Here is a 17,268-nt window from a genome sequence, read left to right on the forward strand (position 1 = left end):
AAAAATCTATGTGATGTTTGGGGCTGCCCGATGCCACACCCCCATCAATATTAAAAATGATGAAAATTGATTAATTTATAGGACGTAAATGCGGTTCATTGTGATACTCACCGGGTGCATTAAAAATCTTATCGTCGCTTTTGTTATCATAATATTAATATTGATAGGATGAGAACTCGTTCAACGCATACCAACGTTTATTGGAGGCCCCGGTAGCAGGCCGCCACCGAAACCGATCTATTCACAAATTGATTAATGGCTTTGGTTCGTCAACGATTCTGGTTGTTAAAATCTATGGCTTCGCTCCGTCTTCTGTTCAGTTTGTCAGTTGCTTGATCTTACCCTCCAGCTGGAATCTCCAGCGCATGTAGCAGACCTTCATCCGGTCCCAAACGTTCTCCGCCGAGTCCATCGCCGGTCTCACATCGAGCAGTGCAAATTTGTACTTATCGTCCACCATGCCGCCATCGTAATAGTCAATTATGTACCGGACATCCTTGCCACATCGATCCACAATCCAATCGTGCCTATCGAAGGGCAACTCGTAGCCCAACCAGCTGCGCATCCGGGCCCGAGGGCTGAACTCTGTAGCTTTGCCACCGAAACTCTTCAGCTTGGGATTGCCGCACTCCCGTGCGTGCAGCGCTTCCCACTTGAGCACCTCTTGCCAGGCCTGCTCGTTATTGGCATTGTGAATCTTGATAATATCATCCATGTCCTTCGGCGCAATGTCGTCCTTCTGCCAACGCCAGCCCTTGCGAAGCATCGCGTTCCAGAACATCTGCTGGCTTGGGTAAACCCAGAATTCCTGGCGGCCATCTTCGGTTACCTTTGGGATGGAAGAGACCTGGCGATCTTTGGGCAGGGCAAATGGTTGATCTGGTGCAGGATTTTGATTCATTGGTGGCATCTGTTGAATGGAAAATTTGAATTTATCTTCTTAAATTGGAGCCCCCTAGGAGTCGTGAGACTTACCATATTCAGCGGATTTATATCGGAATCATCATGCTTGACAGGACACTCAGACACCAGAATCGGTTTTTCTTTCGGAGGCTGATCTTTTTTGTGCATCGGACACTCTGGCGGAGGACTTGCGCCGCCGCTTGCCATTTTGTGCATGTCCCCAACGGGGGGATGTCCTTTCGGTAGTGATGTCGGTGCTGTTGCTGCAGCGCTGGGCGCCGCTGCTTCAGCATAGACGATGTTTGAGGCAATCAATTCGGCAGCCGAGACGGTATTCCCCATTGCTGAAAGCGATAAATGTATCGAAAAAAGTTACAACACTGGGGAAGGATACTTTTTTTTCCGCGGAACGCCAGTGTTACATAATTTGAATGCTTGTTTTTCTTCCGATTGTATTGTATCAATTTGAAATCGCTAAGTGATAGCACTTACCTGCTATAGAATGATGGTGAAGCCGATCAAATACTGATGATTTTGTCACAGAAATTTCAGAATTTATGAAAAATTTTGAAACTCCCGCACAAACAACACCGAACAGGACAGCACCGATGTTTTTTTTCTACCACAAGCTGTCTACCTGCCTGCCTGCTACGATTTGCTCGCGCACTCGACACGAAGTTTGACAGCTCTCTCGCACGTGCTCGCTCATAAGTTCTTGCAGTTCCTTGCAAGAATCTATAGGATGCAAGAATGAAGGCGTAAGCCACAAAAGCGAACTCTCGTTATTATTTCGAGATTTTAAATTTATATGCAATTGTTTGCATCGTGACACCATGTATCACGACAGAAAGTACATTTTTATTTTACTAATCGCACTAGGCCAATAAGAATCAAACAAAATCATCTGTTTGACATTTGAAAGAGGAAACCAAGTAAGATAACTTTCTTTTGCGAATACGCCATATTCCTGTGAAAGCTTGAATTGACAGCATAATTACTGCACCGTACAAATCGTGCTGTGGGTTGGGTCGAGGGGCTCGATTTTGCTGAAAAGAATAGACTTATGCAGGGGTTCATCGAATTCACTCACCCGATGGATTTTGACATTTGAGCGGGTCGTTTTCTCGAACAAAAGTTCATTTTGCGTTCATTATGCGACCCGCTCAAACGTCATAATTTCTTGGGGGAGTTCATTTTGCGTTAGTCTATAATGCTACGTTTAGAGCATCATTATCGGCCGCGAGCATTTTAAATAATCACCCGCGCAGCGCTTTCATTTTGTAAACAAAGATTCAAACGACGATTTGACGAATCCGATAGCGCTCCCACGCAAACCAACACCATCAGCAGGTAGCGGAAACCTTCAGCTACCTATTGGTGGTGTTGATTTGCGTGGGAGAGCTATCAGATTCGTCAAATCGTCGTTTGAATCTTTGTTTACAAAAGCAGATAAGTCGTTTTGAAAATTTTGTCTTGATTTTAGTTTCGTCACTCGTTTCCGTATAGGGCACTGCACGGACTGCTTTGTCTCTTTTTCGCTGCAAAGAAATCTGAAAACAACAAGGCCAGTAAACGTCAAATTTCATGAAGAACGAAAGAGAAAGAGATTCTTCCTTTCAGTGCCCTGTTGGTCACTATTTTCGGCTCTCAACCGGTGACGTTCGACAGTTGACAGTTCATCAAATAGCAGCGCTCTTATCGCGCTACCAAATTTGGTCACCTCACTGAGGAAAATGGACGTATGGTTTTTAATTAAACGCCTTATGAAAATTTGCCACAAGGAATCGGTATGAATTTCAATATGCTGCCTTATGAATGATGATTTTCATTTGAAAAAAAGTGAAATGCGGCAGACTGGATTCGAACCATGGACGTCGGGGTCGGGAGGCCAGTACGTAGACCACACGCCCATCGACGCTTGATTACTCGGGTAGGTAACTGCGTATAAGAAGCACTGTTAGTGGAGTAATCAGTCGAAGATTCATAAGGCGCCAGTTATGAATTTCGATAGTCCAGTTCGCTGAGTGTATCAGTCGCGCTACTATTGTCTATGCAAGTCATCGTTGGAACGTCGCTGGACCGTCGCGTCGCTCAACCAGCGAGCGCTTTTCAGTTTGGTGCTACAGCGACGTTTTGAATTTACCTGCGTCGCTGTAGCACTTACTGGAAAGGGTCGCCAGCGACCAGCGACATAGTTGAGACAAGTTCATACATGTTCTTGATTTCATCTGCATCGACAATATTATAGCAGCGCGTTTAGTAGCGACCGGTAAAGTGTCAAGTAATGATATTGCGCTGCCAACCAACTTAAACTCACCACCGATAATCTTGCTCTTAGAGCATACATATATTTATTGTAGCACCAACTTAGAATTCGGAAGTCGGGACTTCCGAACCGAACTTTCTTTCGAAGTTTTATCTGTCAAACTAGTTGATGCGTTGTTGAACGCATCTTTAGGTGAATCTAGCGCACTATTTCCGTAGTTGGGAAAGTTGCCTGTATCCGGAGAAAAATCCAACTTCGGTATAAAAAGCGGTCTAATTTTTTTCCGGATAGACAATCCAATCCAATAGATGGTCAGAAGAAGGGAACCCCCTCACAAAGATCAACAATTACTAGAGTTCCCTCTCTACACCACGGCAGGCTACTGACTGATACTTCTGCCAGCAGCTGCAGTTCTCTTTATTCAACAATAGGTATCTACAATGCATCCATAACAATATTCCTTAATCTACCAAGAGCAACTACAACCAACTGACGCCTACCTTCTATCCATCTTCGATCTACAGCGAAGCGTCGCACACTACCTGATATTCCAACAAATACAGTTCTTCAAATTCCTCGGCAATTATAGGGGTTAGACAAAAAGGTTGAAATTGTCGATGTTCAAATCATCATAACTTTGCGTAGAATGATCCGATTTTGATGAAACTGGGAGATGTTCCGGGTTTTCCGAGGGTGTGTTAAAAATGCATTTTTTCTTCTGCTTGTCATTTCATATAACGTTTATTGCCATCATGTTTTATGCTTTCTCCAGAAACTAGTATTAATATTCTGACCAATGCTGGCTGCAGATCGAAAATCCGTTAGATATACGCAGAGATATGGCCATTTTCGTGAAAACGGTACGGGATTGGCCATACTCCCTGAACAAATGTCACTTTCGCAGAACACCCGGAACCTGTTACAAATTGGCCAGAGAATCTTACAGTCCTCAAAATGTATCTTTAATAAAGATCCTACATTCATCGTCTTGGGAAAACATGAATTTTGGCACCCATATATGCATGGTTCCAGATGGCGCCAAAACCGGCCCCTCCTGGAAGGCCCATGGAACCTGCTGTAAGTGTGGCAGAGGATACTATCAATCTGGAAATGTTTTTGTAGTAATCGTCTCGCAAAACCATGAAGTCAGATACTCATATTTGCATTATTTCGATCTGTTATCATTTCATCATGTTCCCGGTATGTACCGTTTTTACGGAAATGGCTATATCTCTGCGTAGTTTAGATGGATTCTCGGTCTACAGCCACCATTGGTCGGCATATTAGTTCTAGTTTTTGGAGAAAGCATAAAACATGATGAATGTAAATGAATAACATAAAATGACAAGCAGTGGAAAAAATGCTTCTTGATCATACTCTCGGAAAACCCAGAACATCTCCAGTGGCCAAGGACCAACTCAAAGAATGATAACGCACTGTTTCTCATGCTGCCTATCTATAAGGCGCTCTTTGGATTGCGAAAATAGCGATTGTGACATGGTTAGTAACGGCAAATGCTGGGTAAAGCGTACCATTGGTACTTCGCGTACCTGAAGGAATAAAATAGACCCCATCTCGCGGTCCTTAGCCTCTTACCCAGCAACTCCTATCCCTACCTCCCCGCGGTGCTGGCCGGGATACGAGCAACCTTAGGGAAGATCGGGTAACCAACCCCGGTGGGAACTATGGTCGTATGCTGACAGGGAAGGGGGGGTTTGCTCCTCTCCGGAGGTGCAAATCTTATTGAGCGTCTGTTCTCCATGTCAGGATCGGCTCACAACAGCGTCTGTTCTCCATGTCCAACAGCGTCTGATCATCGTCCGAGTGCCAGCGAGGGACTCTAATTGAAACTGTGCACCATGGTCCACCGGAAATAAGGAGGAATGGTCCTCCGGAAATTTAGGGGGTTTGGTGTCAGGCCCTGCAAGCCAGCCTTTAAAAAATCATAAGCAACGAACAATCAACAAGAGAGTACGGACCGGAACCATCGGCGAAGACCACTGCGACGAAAAGGGACTAGCGATTGGAAACTCGGTTCGTGGAACTGCAAATCTCTCAACTTCATCGGGAGCACACGCATACTCGCCGATGTGCTCAAGGACCGTGGATTCGGCATCGTAGCGCTGCAGGAGGTTTGTTGGAAGGGATCAATGGTGCGAACGTTTAGAGGTAATCATACCATCTACCAGAGCTGCGGCAACACACACGAGCTGGGAACAGCTTTCATAGTGATGGGCGATATGCAAAGGCGCGTGATCGGGTGGTGGCCGATCAATGAAAGAATGTGCAGGTTGAGGATCAAAGGCCGGTTCTTCAACTTCAGCATAATCAACGTCCAAAGCCCACACTCCGGAAGCACTGATGATGATAAGGACGCATTCTACGCGCAGCTGGAACGTGAGTACGACAGCTGCCAAGACACGACATCAAAATCATCATAGGAGATTTGAACGCTCAGGTTGGCCAAGAGGAGGAGTTTAGACCGACTATTGGAAAGTTCAGCGCTCACCGGCTGACGAACGAAAACGGCCTACGACTAATTGATTTCGCCGCCTCCAAGAATATGGCCATTCGTAGCACCTACTTCCAACACAGCCTCCCGTATCGGTACACCTGGAGATCACCACTGCAGACAGAATCACAAATCGACCACGTTCTGATTGATGGACGGCACTTCTCCGACATTATCGACGTCAGGACATATCGTGGCGCTAACATCGACTCTGACCACTATCTGGTGATGGTTAAACTGCGCCCAAAACTATCCGTCATCAACAATGTTCGGTACCGACGACCGCCGCGGTACGACCTAGAGCGACTGAAGCAACCTGATGTCGCCACTGCATACGCGCAGCATCTCGAGGCAGCGTTGCCGGAAGAGGGTGAGCTCGATGGGGCCCCTCTTGAGGACTGCTGGAGTACAGTTAAAGCAGCCATTAACGACGCAGCGGAGAACAACGTCGGGTATATGGGTCGAAGTCGACGGAACGATTGGTTCGACGAAGAGTGCAGACAGATTCTGGAGGAGAAGGACGCAGCGCGGGCGGTTGCGCTGCAGCAAGGTACCCGGCAGAACGTGGAACGTTATAGACGGAAGCGGAGACAGCAGACCCGCCTTTTTCAGGAGAAGAAACGCCGCCTGGAAGAAGCGGAGTGCGAGGAGATGGAACAGCTGTGCCGTTCTCAAGATACACGCAAGTTCTATCAGAAGCTCAACGCATCCCGCAAAGGCTTCTGTGCCGCGAGCCGAAATGTGCCGGGATAAGGATGGGAGCATCTTGACGGACGAACGTGTGGTGATCGAAAGGTGGAAGCAGCACTACGAGGAACATCTGAATGGCGCTGAGAGTACAGGCAGTGAAAGTCAAGGCAGCGGAGGAGATGACTACGTCAGTTCAGCGGACGATGGAAGCCAACCAGCCCCCACCTTGAGGGAAGTTAAGGATGCCATTCAACAGCTAAAGACCAATAAATCAGCTGGTAAGGATGGTATCGGAGCTGAGCTCATCAAGATGGGCCCGGAAAAGCTGGCCACTTGCCTGCACAAACTGATAGTCAGAATCTGGGAAACCGAACAGCTACCGGAGGAGTGGAAGGAAGGGGTTATATGCCCCATCTACAAGAAAGGCGACAAACTGGAGTGTGAGAACTTTCGAGCGATCACCATCCTTAATGCCGCCTACAAAGTGATATCCCAGATCATCTTCCGTCGTCTGTCACCATTAGTGAACGAGTTCGTGGGAAGTTATCAAGCCGGCTTCGTTGACGGCCGCTCGACAACGGACCAGATCTTTACTGTACGGCAAATCCTTCAAAAATGCCGTGAATACCAGGTCCCAACGCACCATCTGTTCGTTGATTTCAAGGCGGCATACGACAGTATAGACCGCGTAGAGCTATGGAAAATTATGGACGAGAACAGCTTCCTGGGAAGCTTACCAGACTGATCAAAGCAACGGTGGATGGTGTGCAAAACTGTGTGAAGATTTCGGGCGAACACTCCAGTTCGTTCGAATCGCGCCGGGGACTAAGACAAGGTGATGGACTTTCGTGCCTGTTGTTCAACATTGCGCTAGAAGGTGTCATGCGGAGAGCCGGGTGTAACAGCCGGGGTACGATTTTCAACAGATCCAGTCAATTTATTTGCTTCGCGGATGACATGGACATTGTCGGCCGAACATTTGCAAAGGTGGCAGAACTGTACACCCGCCTGAAACGTGAAGCAACAAAAGTTGGACTGGTGGTGAATGCGTCAAAGACAAAGTACATGCTTGTGGGCGGAACCGAGCGCGACAGGGCCCGCCTGGGAAGCAGTGTTACGATAGACGGGGATACCTTCGAGGTGGTCGAGGAATTCGTCTACCTCGGATCCTTGCTAACGGCTGACAACAACGTTAGTCGTGAAATACGAAGGCGCATCATCTGTGGAAGTCGGGCCTACTACGGGCTCCAGAAGAAACTGCGGTCGAAAAAGATTCGCCACCGCACCAAATGTGTCATGTACAAGACGTTAATAAGACCGGTAGTCCTCTACGGACATGAAACATGGACAATGCTCGAGGAGGACTTGCAAGCACTCGGAGTATTCGAGAGACGGGTGCTTAGGACCATCTTTGGCGGTGTGCAAGAAGACGGTGTGTGGCGGCGAAGAATGAACCATGAGCTCGCCCAACTCTACGGCGAACCCAGTATCCAGAAGGTGGCTAAAGCCGGAAGGGTACGATGGGCAGGACATGTTGCAAGAATGCCGGACAGCAACCCTGCAAAGATGGTGTTCGCTTCCGATCCGGCAGGTACGAGACGGCGTGGAGCGCAGCGAGCGAGATGGGCAGACCAGGTGCAGAACGACTTGGCGAGCGTGGGGCGTATCCGAGGATGGAGAGATGCGGCCTCGAACCGTGCATTGTGGCGTCAAATTGTTGATTCAGTGTTATCTGTTTAGATGTTAACTAAATAAATGAATGAAAACATGGTTAGTAACTATCGTAACGCTGGTTTCATATACACTCAACCCTCTTTTTACGTCACTTATTGGGGGAGTTTGAATCAAATGGTCTACCGAATCAACCAAAGTCTTCATGATGTCCCAAGCCGTTATATCAACTCAATTATGTCCTCCAAGGTTTTGCCTTTCAATTGTGTCACGAAACAAGACATATGAGGTGTTGTAAGTTCTCCAAATTGTCCTGAAGTTTGAATCAAATGGTCCAATTTTGTCCTCCGATTATTTGTCTTTCACTTGCGTCTTCAATTCTTGCATGTATGAAGTTGTAAGATCTCAAAAATTGTCCTGGAGTTTGAATCAAATGGTCTACCGAATCTACTGAGGCTTGGCTTGCATGATGTCCTTAGCCTCGGTATCATCCCAATCATGCCCTCCGAGTATTTGTCCTTCACTTGCGTCTCAAGTCCAGGTATATGAGATGTTTTAAGATCTGCAAATTGTCCTGGAGTTTGAATCAGATGGTCTACAGAATCAAACAAGGCTTTCATGGTGCTCCCAGCCGCGGTATCAACCCAATTATGTCCTTCGATATATTTGTCTTTCACTTACGTCTCAAATCCTGGCATATGAGATGTTTTATGATCTCCAAATTGTTCTGGAGAAAGAATCAAATGGTCTACCGATTTTACTGAGGCTTGCACGATGTCCTCAGCTGCGGTATCATCCCAATCATGCCCTCCGAGTATTTGTCTTTCACTGACGTTTCAAGTCCATGTATATGAGATGTTTTAAGATTTGCCAATTGTCCTGGAGTTTGAATCAAATGGTCTACAGAATCAACCAAGGCTTCCACGATGTCTCCAGCCTCGATGTCAACCCAACTTTGTCTTCTGAGTATTGGTCTTTTACTAACGTCTCAAATACAGGCATATTCGATATTGTAAGATCTCCAAATTGTCCTGGAGTTTGAATCAAATGGTCTATCGAATCAACCAAAGCCTTCACGATGTCCTAAGCCGTGGTATCAACTCAATTATGTTCTCTGAGTATTTGTCTTTTACTTGCGTCTCAAAACAAGACATATGAGGTGTTGTAAGATCTCCAAATTGTCCTGGAGTTTGAATCAAATGGTGTAATGAATCAACCAAGGCTTTCATGGTGCCCCCACCAATTATGTCCTCCGATTATTTGTCTTTCACTTACGTCTCAAATACAGGCATCAAATCAAATCGAATCAAACGCTGAGGGTAGCTGGGTTCGATTCCCGGTGCCGGTCTAGGCAATTTTTGGATTGGAATTTGTCTCGACTTCCCTGGGCATAAAAGTATCATCGTGCTAGCCTCATGATATACGAATGCAAAAATGGTAACCTGGCTTAGAAACCTCGCAGTTAATAACCGTTGGAAGTGCCTAATGAACACTAAGCTGCGAGGCGGCTCTGTCCCAGTGTGGGGATGTAATGCCAATAAAAATAAAATAAAATATGAGATGTTCTAAGATCTCCAAATTGTCCTGGAACTTAAATCAAATCAACCAAAGATTTCATGATGTCCTAAGCCGTGGTAATTCCAATATGTTCTCTAAATATTTTTCTTTCACTTGCATCTCAAAACAAGGCATATGAAGTGTTGTAAGTTCTCCAAATTGTCCTGGAGTTTGAATCAAATGGTCTAATGAATCAACCAAGGCTACCATGGTTCCCCCAACCACGGTGTCAACCCAATTTTGTCTTCTGAGTATTAGTCTTTCACTTGAGTCACAAATTTTAGCATGTAAGATTTTGTAAGATCTTCAAGTTGTTCTGGAGTTTGAATCAAATGGTCTACCAAATCAACCAAGGCTTTCATGATTTCTTCACTCGCGGTATCAACTCATATTCCCCGAGTGTTTGTCTTTCACTCGTCTCAAATCAAGGCATATGAGGTGTTGTAAGATCTCAAAGTTTTCCTGTAAATTGGATAGTTTGCGAATTGCGTCTCAAATACTGCCATGTAACATGTTGTAAGATCTCCCAATTGTTCTAGAGATTGAATCAAATGGTCTACCGAATCAATCAAGGCTTCCATTATGTCCCCGGCCACGAAGTCTAGACTTCAGAGATTTCTTTGATGACCTGGAGTGGAATAATTGTTGAATGCGTATCTAATATGGATCTATGGATCAAAATGGGATGTACTCCATGACTTTCCTAAATTACCTGGAATGGAACAATAGTTGAAGAGGTATCCAATTTAGTGCTATGGATCAAAACGGGTATGAGCAAGTTTTTTTTAAAGAGATAACAGCCTTTTGGTTACGCGTGTTGACCGTAAAGCTTATATTTCAGGGATGGATGATATTTATGGATGATCTGCAATGGAAAAATAGTTGAAGCCGTATTCACTTTGGTTCGATGGATCAAAAAGGGCATGGCCCATATGAATTGCCGAATTTAGTCACAATCAAATCGCTAGAACCATCCCTACAAACATTTTAGTTTTATGCTAAATAATGGTTTTCATGACCGTTATAGAATTAAAAATGTTCCTTGGGATGATTGTCTGACTTGTGCTGCTCAGGTTGTTACTGGGGTTGCTGGGGATATCACGAAGGCCTTGGTTGATTCGGCAAACCATTTGATTCAAGCTCCAGGAGAATTTGGAGATCTTAAAACAACTCATATGCCTGGAATTGAAACGCAAGTGAAAGACAAATACCCTGGAAACATAATTGTGTTGATACCGCGGCTGGAGACATCATGGAAGCCATTGTTGATTCGGTAGACCATTTGATTCAAACTCCAGAACAATTTGGAGATCTTACAACATCTCATATGCCTGGATTTGAGACGCAAGTGAAAGTAAAATACTCGGAGGACATAATTGGGTTGATACCGCAGCTATGGACATCATGGAAGCCTTGGTGGATTCGGCACACCATTTGATTCAAACTCCAGGACGATTTGGAGATCTTACTACATCTTATATGTCTGGATTTGAGACCCAAGTAAAAGACAAATACTCGGAGGACATAATTGGGTTGATACCGCGGCTGGGGACATCATGGAAGCCTTGGTTGATTCGGCAGACCATTTGATTCAAACTCTAGGACGATTTGGAGATCTTACTACATCTTAATGTCTGAATTTGAGACCCAAGTGAAAGACAAATACTCTGAGGACATAATTGGATTGATACCGCGGCTGAGGACATCATGGAAGCCTCGGTTGATTCGGCAGACCATTTGATTCAAACTCCAGGACGATTTGGAGATCTAACTACATCTCATATGTCTGGATTTGAGACGCAAGTGAAAGCAAAATACTCAGAGGACATAATTGGGTTGATACCGCAGCTATGGACATCATGGAAGCCTTGGTTGATTCGGCAGACCATTTGATTCAAACTCCAGGACGATTTGGAGATCTTACTGCATCTTATATGTCTGGATTTGAGACCCAAGTGAAAGACAAATACTCGGAGGACATAATTGGGTTGATACCGCAGCTATGGACATAATGGAAGTCTTGGTGAATTCGGCACACCATTTGATTCAAACTCCAGGACGATTTGGAGATCTTACTACATCCTATATGTCTGGATTTAAGACCCAAGTGAAAGACAAATATTCGGAGGACATAATTGGTTTGATACCACGGCTGGGGACATCATGGAAGCCTCGGTTGATTCGGCAGACCATTTGATTCAAACTCCAGGACGATTTGGAGATCTTACTACATCCTATATGTTTGGATTTAAGACCCAAGTGAAAGACAAATACTCGGAGGACATAATTGGGTTGATACCGCGGCTGGGGACATCATGAAAGCCTCGGTTGATTCAGCAGACCATTTGAATCAAACTCAAAGAAGATCTTAGAACAACTCATATGCCTACATTTGAGATGCAAGTTAAAGACAAATACTCTGAGGACATATTTGGGATGAATCCGCGGCTGAGGAGTCATATTGAGTTTGGTTTAATTGATCATATAGAGCATTAACCATTTAATAAAAGAGATAACAGCCCTTCGGTTACGCGGGTAGTCGTCAAGACCTATATTCCAGGGAATTCTTGTATGACCTGGAACGGAATTTGGTTCAATATATCAAATTGGGCATAAACCATTTTTTACAAGAGATAACAGCTCTTTCGCTACGCTTGTAGACCTTAGGTCCTCGGTTACGCGTGTAGACGCCAGACTCTTATATAGGCTTACTTTTGGATGTCAACAATGTTTAAAATTTTTTTTATGTCACGTGCCGTAAAAAGGAGGCCGTAAAACGAAGTGACGTAAAAAAAAACTGCCGTAAAAAGAGGGTTGAGTGTTGTGTGACCCCAAACGGCTGGAGCGAATTGTTGTGACAGCAGCTCTTCGTGGGTGCGTGTGCACGCCACGGAGGTCTGACCAGAAGAGCCCGAGTCATGGCTTGCTGCGCACTGATCGACACGCTGAGGTGTTAATTTATAATCGCACGCTGATGGTGACTTACTCAAACCCCACATTTCCTTTCTTCTCTCATTTAAAAAGACAAAAAAAAATCCTCTAGCATAGAACGAATGATTTTTTTTTGACGTGGATCTACGTCTGACATTTCTATATTGGGCTACACTTTACGATTGTAAAAACTCGAAAAACGTCATGAAAATATGATAGACTTTGATCGTTAATATCGTAGCCTTTTCCGATGGATTTTCAATTTTCTTGGACCATTCGATCATGGAAGAGTCAACGCTTCATACCCGATGTACACTGAAGTGGTTTTTTTATGCGGTTTTTTTATACACGAATCGCTTTTTATGCGATTTTATTTCACTTGAATTTTGGGATTTATGCGGCTTTTTACGTTGTTTTAATTTGCGCGGCTTTTATCCTCCACGTGAAAACCGACTCCAGTGTTATGTATGTTTATTTACTTTTGAAAGCTTGTTAACAGTTTAGCAATCGGATCCGGCGAATCAGTCAAACTCGTAAGTGCATCGCAAGCTTCTTCTTCCATAGCACAACATTCCAACTGAAACTCGGCCTGTTTTTCAACCTAACAATCTATTAGCATTTCTTTGGCTATTAATTGAAAGCTTTCTATGCCTGCCTTTGCATCTTTGCCATCTTGTTTCGCAAAGTCAATGGATACACTATGTCGAGAATGTTTCCCACCCGAAAACATCCTAAATCGGATCAAGAATCGATCTCGCAATCTCTGGATTCTTCGCCATTGTTCGTAAGGCTGACTGGATAACTCAAGCCAGCATAGATGTCAAGTTACACGCGCGTTTTCTCTCGAAAGCTTGGGGGCGATTGACGACAGCTTCTCACTTACGTCTATTGTTGCCAGTTCTGGTAAACTTTCTTCGGCCCGTTTTTGCTGATTCCTGTCAGAGTAAACGCAAAGTCCGACGCAACTCACTTGAAGGAATAATAATTATTATAATTGTTATCAATAAACTGTCAAACTTCTTTGTCGCGTTGTGTTGCATCGCGTCAACACTGACTTCCTCCATAGGATGACCTGACCACAAAACGCCATTTACAGCCCAGCTTTTACGATGGGCTTTTCTGTGATGAGGCACCGAGCTTTAGGACTGACTTTTTGCTTAGTCTCTGTTCCAGTTTGCGTCGGTTGCAGCGGTACTCTATCAGCCAGGATTGTGATCAGGGATTGAATCATTCTCATACGAATGTTTGGCATTGTGTTTTGGTGTTATGTAGGAAAATAAGTTCAAAAAGAAGCAGTTACCAATGCTTCGAATCTAGGTACAATTATCGAACAATACTTACTCTCTAACGAGTTTTCATCAATTGATAATTTGGATATGTGATCGCTTGAGTGTGTTGTTCTTCCTCGATTATTTGAAAATTTTATTTTCATCACCCTTTTCAAATGTTGGTCTTAAAATAATACACATCACTAGGGAATAGGGATCGCAATACTCACTCAATATCAGGAGCACAGGATAAACAACGAAAACAGATTCACCCTGGGCTTGAAAACGCTTGCTTTGGTCTCATCGAACAGATAAGTCGAAAACCTGTACATTATATACAGCTACGTAGCTCAACTTGGTTCAACGTCATCTTTGCGAACAACCCGATTGAGCTGCACCTTTGAGTTATTAAGTTATTTACGCGAGACGAAGATGAACATATTGCTTTGAGAAACAGATAATTTCCTTTGAAAACTGAACTCCTAATCCAATCAAAATCTAATCCAAATCCGATCCACATCTATTCCAAATCCAATCCAATCAAAATCTAGTCCAAATCTGATCCAAATCCTATCTAAATCCGTTCCAAATCCAAATCCAATCAAATGCAATCCTAATCCAAATCTAATTCAAATCCAAACCAAATCCGATTCCAATCAACTCCAACTCCAACCAAAATCTAATCCAAATCCTATCTAAATCAGTTCGAATTTCTTCCAGTTCGAAATAATTTCCAATCCATTCAAAGTAATAAAATGGTGGGATATGTAGCAATTGATTATGGTTTGTACAATCTAACGCAAACTCATTTTCATCCAAATTCTAAAAGCCAATGTGGGAGGGTCGCAAGCAATATGCGATTCTGCTAGCATACATATGATATTTATCTAAAATTTCGCAGAAATATCATACTTAAATGAGATAGCATAAGTATATACCTAAATTTTAGACTTATGTTAACCAGTACTATTAGCCAATAACTCCAAACTTATGACTTTGTGAATGCTGGCAACGTTTTTGAGCTTCGTGAATGTTGGATATCTCATCCAACGGGTATGTCCGCTACGACTACTAAGTCAGTAAACTCCAAAATAAACTTCGAGATAATATATTAAGTTTTACAAACAACTTTGTAGCATACAATAGATCTCCATATCTTTCCGATTTCGTTAGAACTAGCTTAACTAGTAGTCTCATGTACAGTAAAGTCGCCAAGTTGTACATTTCAAACAACATCAATGCTTCCATGACCCACCTTGGTATTTTCTAGATTTTCAACCCTTTTCTCGGCAGTCTCCTAGACGCGTCTTGTGGTATTGCAAACCACAAACCATTTTCCAGCGATCTCCCGCGCTTTGTGATTTTCCAAACTTCAATCCATTTTCCAGCGGTCTTCCAGACGCGCTTTGTGATTTTCCAACCACAATCCATTTTCCAACGGTCTTCCAGACACAATTTGTGATTTTCCAAACCATAATCCATTTTCCAGCGGTCTTCCAGACGCGCTTTGAAATTTTCCAAACCACAATTCATTTTACAGCGGTCTTCCAGATTCGCTTTGGGTTTTTCCAAACCACAATTCATTTTCCAGCGATCTCCCGTGCTTTGTGATTTTCCAAACTTCAATCCATTTTCCAGCGGTCTTCCAGACGCGCTTTGTGATTTTCCAAACCACAATCCATTTTCCAACGGTCTTCCAGACACAATTTGTGATTTTCCAAACCATAATCCATTTTCCAGCGGTCTTCCAGACGCGCTTTGAAATTTTCCAAACCACAATTCATTTTACAGCGGTCTTCCAGATTCGCTTTGGGTTTTTCCAAACCACAATTCATTTTCCAGCGGTCTTCCAGACGCGCTTTGTGATTTTCCAAACCACAATCCATTTTCCAGCGGTCTTCCAGACGCGCTTTGTGATTTTGCAAACCACAATCCATTTTCCAGCGGTCTTCCAGACACGCTTTGTGATTTTCCAAACCACAAGCCATTTTCCAGCGGTCTTCCAGACGCGCTTTGTGATTTTCCAAACCACAATCCATTTTCCAGCGGTCTTCCAGACACGCTTTGTGATTTTCCAAACCACAATCCATTTTCCAGCGGTCTTCCAGACGCGCTTTGTGATTTTCCAAACCACAAGCCATTTTCCAGCGGTCTTCCAGACGCGCTTTGTGATTTTCCAAACCACAAGCCATTTTCCAGCGGTCTTCCAGACGCGCTTTGTGATTTTCCAAACCACAATCCATTTTCCAGCGGTCTTCCAGACGCGCTTTGTGATTTTCCAAACCACATTCCGTTTTCCAGCGGTCTTCCAGACGCGCTTTGTGATTTTCCAAACCACAATCCATTTTCCAGCGGTCTTCCAGACGCGCTTTGTGATTTTCCAAACCACAATCCATTTTCCAGCGGTCTTCCAGACACGCTTTGTGATTTTCTAAACCACAATCCATTTTGCAGCGTTCTCCAGACGCGCTTTGTAGCAATACAAACCCACTGCCTTGTGTTTTTTTAATCATTAAATATTTTAACACATTAGCACATAAACAAATTGAATTCAACTCACCTTTTGAAATAAGCGTCAGGATCCAACAAATAACCTGGCAGGATCGCCAAAATGTGTGACCCCAAACGGCTGGAGCGAATTGTTGTGACAGCAGCTCTTCGTGGGTGCGTGTGCACGCCACGGAGGTCTGACCAGAAGAGCCCGAGTCATGGCTTGCTGCGCACTGATCGACACGCTGAGGTGTTAATTTATAATCGCACGCTGATGGTGACTTACTCAAACCCCACAAGTGTATCATACGTTTCCACCAAGAAATTTGTTTTAAACATGTTTTCGACTACACGTGATGATTTTTCCATCAACCTTCCTCAAGAGTTTCTATTCCACATCTCGATGTTTCATTGGTCTAAATATGTCCAAGCTTAGACATGTTTACAGAGTTGATATGAATTGATTAATAATATCCGTCAATTCAGCTTATCATTAGAAGCTCCAGTGGAAGTCACGTACGCAAATGGCAAATACCGTACGTCAACAAGTAAAATATTATTCGGTGACGTCGAAAGTATTACGTTATTAAAAGATTCTCGGAGTTATTTGTCGAATGTTCAGGAGTTTAATAAGTAAATAAGAATGTCGTAACAGATTAAAATAGCCAGAGATAATCCGACTTTAAATTCAGAGCATTCAAACAGATGTGTACAAAACATATTTACGGAGTAGAACGAAGGGAACCTTAGCGACAATCTTCGACTGCCTTTGTCTATATTAGGGTAAAGATTGATAACGATTTTTATATAATTTTATGAAACTAAACATTACTAATTTACCAAACATTTGAATTTATGTGAAATTTAAGCTTAATCGATCATTGTTTAAAAGAGGTTCAAAATCAAAATTTTGACGTTTTCATCCATTAATGTTTAGAAAAATCGAAAATTCTTTTTGTTTCGTTGAATAAATTATCAAA

The 17,268-nt window shown here is 43.6% G+C and overlaps 1 protein-coding gene across 1 annotated transcript; it reads right to left on the minus strand.

Annotated features, from left to right (window-relative positions):
- Positions 1-134: 134 nt before the first annotated feature.
- LOC134208208 (holocytochrome c-type synthase) lies at positions 135-1,577 on the minus strand. The gene is made up of 3 exons (XM_062684260.1): positions 1,396-1,577; positions 976-1,247; positions 135-910 (listed from the first exon to the last, which is right to left on the minus strand). Exons 2-3 carry the CDS (start codon positions 1,243-1,245, stop codon positions 317-319), a joined length of 864 nt encoding a protein of 287 aa, XP_062540244.1. The 5' UTR covers positions 1,246-1,247; positions 1,396-1,577; the 3' UTR covers positions 135-316.
- Between the last annotated feature and the right edge of the window lie 15,691 nt (positions 1,578-17,268).

This window comes from Armigeres subalbatus, chromosome 1, assembly GCF_024139115.2.
Source record: "Armigeres subalbatus isolate Guangzhou_Male chromosome 1, GZ_Asu_2, whole genome shotgun sequence".
NCBI lineage: Eukaryota > Metazoa > Arthropoda > Insecta > Diptera > Culicidae > Armigeres > Armigeres subalbatus.